The sequence below is a fragment of the Chinchilla lanigera genome, unplaced genomic scaffold (genome assembly GCF_000276665.1).
Source record: "Chinchilla lanigera isolate Chin_1 unplaced genomic scaffold, ChiLan1.0 scaffold00066, whole genome shotgun sequence".
In the NCBI taxonomy this organism is placed as follows: Eukaryota; Metazoa; Chordata; class Mammalia; order Rodentia; family Chinchillidae; genus Chinchilla; species Chinchilla lanigera.
In genome coordinates this window covers 6,673,709-6,681,354 of record NW_004955467.1, presented here as the reverse complement: position 1 = coordinate 6,681,354, position 7,646 = coordinate 6,673,709, and the positions used below count along the sequence as shown (strand labels likewise).

At 40.5% G+C, this 7,646-nt stretch overlaps 1 protein-coding gene across 1 annotated transcript in view; it reads right to left on the bottom strand.

Moving 5' to 3' along the window:
* Nucleotides 1-7,646, bottom strand: part of LOC102005021 (myosin-2) — a 26,009-nt gene continuing 18,363 nt past the window's right edge. Inside the window, exons 25-38 of the mRNA XM_005399744.2 lie at nucleotides 7,527-7,646; nucleotides 6,660-6,786; nucleotides 5,759-5,877; nucleotides 5,431-5,627; nucleotides 4,596-4,779; nucleotides 4,353-4,518; nucleotides 4,124-4,248; nucleotides 3,662-3,970; nucleotides 3,373-3,576; nucleotides 2,723-2,848; nucleotides 2,469-2,639; nucleotides 2,283-2,387; nucleotides 2,064-2,159; nucleotides 1-286 (exon numbers count right to left, since the gene is read on the bottom strand). Coding sequence (XP_005399801.1) covers nucleotides 134-286; nucleotides 2,064-2,159; nucleotides 2,283-2,387; nucleotides 2,469-2,639; nucleotides 2,723-2,848; nucleotides 3,373-3,576; nucleotides 3,662-3,970; nucleotides 4,124-4,248; nucleotides 4,353-4,518; nucleotides 4,596-4,779; nucleotides 5,431-5,627; nucleotides 5,759-5,877; nucleotides 6,660-6,786; nucleotides 7,527-7,646 — 2,202 coding nt within the window. The 3' untranslated portion in view covers nucleotides 1-133. The remainder of the gene's footprint in view (nucleotides 287-2,063; nucleotides 2,160-2,282; nucleotides 2,388-2,468; nucleotides 2,640-2,722; nucleotides 2,849-3,372; nucleotides 3,577-3,661; nucleotides 3,971-4,123; nucleotides 4,249-4,352; nucleotides 4,519-4,595; nucleotides 4,780-5,430; nucleotides 5,628-5,758; nucleotides 5,878-6,659; nucleotides 6,787-7,526) is intronic.

Sequence of the window (7,646 nt, the reverse complement as noted above, 5' to 3'; positions counted from 1 at the left end):
TCTTATTTGCAAAGTACCCTCTGCGCTTTATTTTCTTTGCAGTCGGGTAGAACAGACAAAATTACAAAGGGAAATGACCAAAGACTTCACATTTTGTGCCTCTCTCCAGTCACTCCACAGCATCAGGGCTTGATCACTCTTCACTTATGACTTTTGTGTGAACCTCCCGGCTCTTCACACGCAGTTTGTTGACCTGGGACTCAGCGATGTCAGCCCGTTCCTCGGCTTCCTCCAGCTCATGCTGGAGCTTGCGGAATTTGGATAGATTTGTGTTGGATTGTTCCTCCTGAGAATGAAAATGGGATTGTAAGACACCCACATTGTGCATCTTCCTCGTCTCTGTAGCCATAAGGAAACAGGACTTGGCATCTACAAATAAACATGATCTTACCATCTCCTGGACTTTGCTAATCATCTGAAATTAGTTTCATGATTTGAGTCTTGGCATCTTATAAATAATAACAACCCTATTTTTGCTACCAAATCATATTAAAGAATATGTACCACAAGTACAGCAAGAGAAGTGTACATATATATGTATAATTGGAGGAGAAAGCAAAAATATGAAAGTCAAGATTGATGTTGTTAGACCACAACTTAAATATTCTCTATCAAATTAAGGATGAATTTAATAATAGTTTTAAAAAATTAAAATAAATGTTTGATTTTATTATATATTATTTTGGCTCAAAATAATATACAATGCAGTGGCACAAACCCAGTACATTTTCCCTCCAGCTTTGTATGCAACAATTATAGTGACACATTCCCTAATAAACAGTAATTCTAACATTGTAGGAATTAAGCCTATTTAATTACTGGCAGACAACTCCTTTAATAAAGGAACAGTTTTATTACTAGTAATTTATCCATGCTGCAAGTGTCCTCATCCTCATGGGTGAAACTGCCCTTCTTTTCTTCCCCCTGTGTTCTCTTGGACAGGTTCTGGTATGAGGGTTATGTGAGCTTCTTAACATGAATTGGAAAGCTTTCCATCTTTTCCCATGAACAGTTTACATAGCTGGGGGATTATCTGTTCCTTGAAATTTTGAAAGACCTGCCTGGAGCTGGTTCCATTTTCAGAAGTAATTCTTAAATATCATATTCATACAATTTATTAATTGTTATTCTCCTAGAAAAATCAGTTTCTTTCAGATTTCAACTTTCTGGATAGGTTTATCTGTTATATTAAAAAAAATCCTCTCTGTAAATGGCTTATTGTCTTTCTCATTTCTAATGTAGAGACTTTATATTTTCTCTCATTTTTTTCCTTGATTAAACTAGTGATGTCTGTTAATTTTATTAAATCCCCCAGTTATCAAATATTATTGAAATAATCAAATTAGAAAACAGTATACTCTACTTAAGAAATTTCTACTTTTACTTTTACCAGTGTTTCTACCATTGTTTTATTCTTATTTGTAATTGCTGCAATGAACTGTGGTTTATTCACTTATTTTTATTTTTCATTCACAATGAAAACACATAAAGCAATCTGTTAGCCTCCAGGCACAGCTTTTTTGGTTTTTCTCCGGTACCGGGAACTGAACTCACGACCTTGCGCTTGCCAGGCAGGCGCTTTTGCCGCTGAGCTAAATCCCCAGCCCTCTAGGCACAGCTTTGACTGGGCTCTATAGGTGTGCAAAAGTGGGAGCTTCCTTGTAATTTTATTTATCATTAATTCATTATTTATTAATTATTATTTCTATTTCTCATTTAGCCCAAGAATTATTTAGGGAAGCTTCTTTTTTTGACCGTTAAGTATCTCAGTGGTTTTTAATATTTTCTTGTCACTTTACAGTTTTATCACACTGTCCCAGAGAATATAGCTTGTATTTTTTCTGCTTTTCTTTGAGGTTTCTTGTGGACTGAAAGTTTACTTTTAAGCTCCAGTTATAGATATTACAAGTGATAAGCAATAAGTACAAAAGTATACAGAAATTTTAAGTAAACTGTCTTCTATAAGGCAATTCACTTATAGAAAAGGGTGGTGCATCAAATTACTTATTAGCTTTTCTTAATTCAAGGACTTCACTTTTCCCTTTTATCTTAAGGATACTTACAGCCTCCTCAGCTTGTCTCTTGTAAGATTTTACTTTTGCCTGAAGTTTATCTACCAAATCCTGGAGCCTGAGAATATTTTTCCGATCTTCTTCCGTCTGAAAGATTATCAAAATCATAGGGCCTTACTTCTGAAGTACATGACTATTACATCAGAACATTGAGTACTTCACATATATTTGGAAAAGTGCTTAGCTGATAAAAAAAAACCACTGCTGTACCTGGTAAGTGAGTTCCTTCACTCGCCTCTCATGTTTGCGCAGACCTTTGACAGCCTCAACATTACGCTTTTGCTCACTCTCCACCTCTCCTTCCAGCTCACGCACCTGCAAACAGGTAGGGTCTTAAGAACTTTTCTCCAACCAGGCTGGAAACAGACAGAAATAGATAGATTTTGAGACACCCACCCTGGCCTCCAGCTTCTGGATCTGCTTCTTGCCGCCCTTCAGCGCCAGCTGCTCGGCCTCATCCAAACGGAGCTGCAGGTCCTTCACCGTCTGCTCCATGTTCTTCTTCATCCGCTCCAGGTGGGCGCTGGTGTCCTGCTCCTTCTTCAGCTCCTCGGCCATCATGGCAGCCTGGATAGCAAATAAGTCAAGAAAACTGTTGCTGTCAGGAAGTCCCACTGTTGCATCACTGGAGAAATGTGCCTGCTACTTACATCAGTGATGGCCTTCTTGGCCTTCTCTTCTGCATTTCGAGCTTCCTGGATGATGTCCTCCATCTCTCCTTGTATTTGAGAAATGTCTGTTTCCAACTTCTTCTTGGTGTTGATCAGGCTGGTGTTCTGTTTGAAAATAAGTACCACTTGTTTTTATCACGTTACCACAGGACTTATTCAGAGCCTTCAGATAAAACTTTGAAAGTAGAAGAAATGCTCAATATTAAAGACTTTTATTATGTAGTAAAATTAAATAAAATAGAAATGCTATAAAATATTCAGCATCTTTACATACATAGTTCATAAGTAGACTAAATAGCACTATAATTTTGTAATGGCCATTTACCAATGAGATCATTCAAGGGGATAAAATTATAACAGATGTTCATAACTTTCCATTTCTACCCAATAAAAATGTTAATACTGATACAAAGATCAATAAAACTATTGACACAATAGAATATGGGATTGTCTTAGACTACCAAAGGAGGTGAATCAATAATAATTGTTTAAGACAGTGAAGATTTCTCAATACTACAGTGAAAATTTGGCAGAAGTATGGAGCCTGGCTGCCATGTAAAAATTCAGACTTATGTATTTTGGGATGCACAGACATTTACTGCAGAGAATTTCTTTGTGTGAAATCTCACCTGAGTGTGCAGGAGCTGCACGCGCTCACTGGCATCCAGGAGCTCCTGCTCTGCGATTTTCCTGCTCCTCTCCGTCTGCTCCAGCGTGGCCCGCAGCTCCTCGATCTCAGCCTGCAGCAGGTTGGCTCTGCGCTCAACCATGGCCAGCTGCTCCTTCAGGTCCTCCTGGCCCCGCAGAGCATCATCCAGGTGCAGCTGGGTGTCCTGCAGAATGAACACTCAGTGAGACACCTTCTTTTCTGGCCTGCTGTCAGATAAGCATCCTGAAACTTCTCTTGGAGTCACATACCTTGAGGATGCCTTGGGTGTTCCTGTAGTTCCTCAGGGCCTCAGCTGCCATGCGGTTGGCGTGGTTCAGCTGGATTTCCATTTCATTGAGGTCTCCCTCCATCTTCTTCTTGAGCCTGATGGCATCGTTCCTGCTCCTGATCTCAGCATCCAGTGTGCTCTGCATCGACTCCACGACTCTGATGTGGTTTCTCTTCAGCTGGTCAATTTCCTCATCCTTCTCAGCAATTTTCCTGTCGATTTCAGACTTGACCTGATTCAACTCAAGCTGGATGCGCAGGATCTTTCCCTCTTCATGTTCCAGAGATGCCTGAATAACAGCAAGAGATGATTTTAGTGAGAAGCATCCTGAAATTTTCTGCACAGTGATGAGTTTGTGCTGTGCATCTTTTCCCTCAGTCTATACAAATGGTCTTAATTCCCTCTGAATGTGTTGGTTTGTAATGCACAACTTGACCTATACCTCTGCTTCTTCTAAGGCAGCCTGAAGTTCACACTTTTCTTGTTCTACTTGTTTCTTTATTTTCTCTAGTTCATGGATACGTTTCCCTCCTTCAGCAATCTGTTCCGTGAGGTCAGAAATCTCCTCTGTTGGGGGTGTAAGACAAGTAAGGGTTTAGTCAAACAGATAACATAAGAGAGAGAGCAGCTGTTCCAAATTGGGGATGTTACTGACAGGGAAAAGGACTCACGCTGCAAGTTTTTGTTTTCTCGCTTCAGAGTCTCTAGCTGATCCAGGGATTCCTCATAGGCGTTCTTCATCTTGAACAGCTCAGTGCCCAGCGAGCGGGCCTCCTTTTGGGACGACTCTAGTTCAGCGTGTGTTTCCTCATATTTCTGCTTCCATTCTGCCAGGATCTGAAAAACCAACAGCAGTTACCTTCTGCACACGACAGAAGGAAGTCGTGGAGGACAGAGGGTGCTGCAGGAATCACCTTATCAAAGTTCCTCTGTTTTTTATCCAGGGCTGCACAGGCAGCGTTGGTTCTCTCCACATCCAGCATGAGGTCCTCAACCTCATTCTGCAGCCTTTGCTTCGTCTTCTCAAGAGAAGCACACTTGGCATTCACAGCTTCTACGTGCTCCTCAGCAGCCTGCAACCTCTGGGCCAGCTTCTTCCTTGAAGATTACGTATTTTTAGGTAGAAGTAACCACAATAGTTACGAACCATTACCATACTGAAGCCTACTGGAGACTTCATATTAATGCTACCCATCCATTCATTTATCTATTCAATAACTATCAATGAGTTCCCCTTATGCACAGCAGTGAACAAAACAAGAATTCCTGGTCCAAGAAGCTTACAAACAGTGAGAGAGATAAACTATCGGCACGTCAGAAAATGTGTACAGACACCTTGCAGAAACAAGTGCAGTGCAGAGAAATAAAATAGGGTAATTGGTGGGCAACTAGTGCAGCTATTCAGGGATGGCCTCTTTGAGAAGTAACAAGTCAAGACCTGACAGAAGTCACAGTAAGCTAGAGCAAGACAAGCAAGGATATTTCAGAGAGAACAATCAGCAAGTACAGAACCCTAAAGTGGCAATGAGCTTGTCACAGTTGGCATACAGCAGTAAACTCTAATTTTTTGGGTAATTATTTGCTATTCTTTGTTTCTCTAAATTTTAGGCTAGGGACCGTGTTTGGACCATTGAAGAATTATTCTAGGGCCTGATGTTACTGGTTAAGAGGAACTAATCACTGAGTGTTGGTGAACTAATTCACTGAACGTGCAATTTTCTGCACTTTCTCTCATGTCTGCACACGTACTTGGCCTCCTCCAGCTCCTCCGTGCGCTGGATGGCGTCCGTCTCATACTTGGTCCTCCACTGGGCAACCTCACTGTTGGCCTTGGACAGCGCCCTCTGCAGCTCGGCCTTGGATTCCTGCTCCTCCTCGTACTGCTCCCTCAGGAGGTCACAGTCATGGCGGGAGGACTGCAGCGCGTGCGCCAGGGCGTTCTTGGCCTGTGGAGACAGTGACACTTCATTGTACTGGGTATTTACATAGTCTTAAATTTTGAAACTGTTTAAAAGTTGATGTAACTGTTCCTGTTCAGGGTCAAAAAAAGTCAGTCTTTTAGCAATACAGGAGTTACCTTAACTTCTTCTTCAAGCTGCCTCTTTAATTCCTCAATCTGTTGAGTGAATGCTTGCTTGCCTCTTGATAACTGAGACACCAGAGCTTCTTTTTCATCAAGCTGGCGTGAAAATTCACCTGAGAGACAAAAGAAATGGCACTATTGTAGGTGAAGAAAGATTCAACCAACTCATGTTAGAAATAGATTTAACTCTTAGTCCCCCAAACTGAGTACTCAGATGATTGAAATCTCTGTTGACATATTCACCCTCAAGGTTACATTTCTGGTTTCTTTGGTGGAATTTGTACATCAGTACAAACGTACAAATGCAGCTTCAGATTCTTTTGTCTTCTTAACTAATTCTTTCAGGATAATATGACATGATGAAAAAAACTAAACATGACAGTCAAAGAAGAGAGCCAAAGTGCTTGATTCTACAATAGTTCCTGTTCCACAGACCCTTGATAGACTTGGCTATCCACTCTCCCATTCAGGAATTTAGTTCATGCTGACACAATTTTTTTTTTTTTTTAATTAGGACTGAGGCTATAGCTCAATGGTGGAACACTTGAGCAGCATGCCTGAGGCCCTTGGTTCAATCCCCAGCACCACAAAACAACAACAACAAAGTGTGGCCTGAAACAGAAGCTCTGGGCCCATGTTAGAGCGATTTCTAATCTCAACATCTTCTCTGTGAATAATCCTCAGAGCCCTTCTGGGACAAATCTTGATCTAGTCATAATGCAATCTTTCATCTCTAGTGCTGTCCCAAAGTGACCTCACATGTAGGTTGAGAGTCTGAGCCTTTCAGTGACTCATACATGATCTCAGCTGCTTTTCTTAGGCTGTCACATCACCAAATCACTTGTTCTTAACCACACCATCTCCTCTGAAGCACCGTGGAAGAGGAAACAATTACCGGATTCGGTCTGCAAGCGTCCCCTCTGGGTTGTCAAGTCATTGATCATCCGCTGCTGCTCTTCTTCCTTTGATTTGAGTTCACTCACTTGGTCCTCAAGAGTGCGGCACATCTTTTCTAGGTTTCCCTGGATGAGAAAAAAGAAAGCAGGAAATGAAGCTCTTGCAAAACACTGCTCTTTGTGGTAGCTGGGATCTCTCCTCAAATAAAAACATTTAATAATTTTGATATAGAAAATAAGATAATTTTTCTTATATGCAATGTGATATAGAAAATTTTTTTATTTTAATCTTACACACACTAATCATAAAGGTCTGTGCAGTAGTAAAGTAAAAATTTAAAGATTAAAAATTTAAAGATTAGATCCCAACTTCAAGATTTCATAAAAGTACATGGTACATTTTTTAAAAACATGTTACAGTATTGCTTTTCTCTGATGTACCTTCTCTGGTAAGTAAGGTAACTTACTAATTGTTCTCTACATTAGTGGTAGCTTTCAAGAGACAACTTTTTAATCTATTCTCTTCTAAAGGAACAGGACAACAGCCAATACATCTGGGCTTTCTCACGTATGGAAAATGTATGGCACACTTCACTGTTCAATTGGAGACCTGAACATATATTCAAAAACTGGTGCTGTCATTTATTAACAGTGTAATGGGCTAATATGCTTAGGCTCTTTGAATTTCCATTTCTTCTTCTGTTAAATGGAAATAGCAAAACCACTATTATTTCTCCTATTTACTGTCGTGGATTACTGCAAATAACAAATGAATTAATGTGAATAAAGTGACCCGTGCAAACCATGTTTGATGCATCTGCAATGGACTAGTATCATTAATATCAATTTTCCCAAATCTATAGTACCTTAGCTTTAGAGACTGTCTCTACATTACTAGCAAGGTCATCAATCTCCATCTTCATCTCACTCTTCTCCTTCTCCAGCTTCTGCTTGACCCGCTGCAGGTTGTCAAGCTGCTCCCCGAG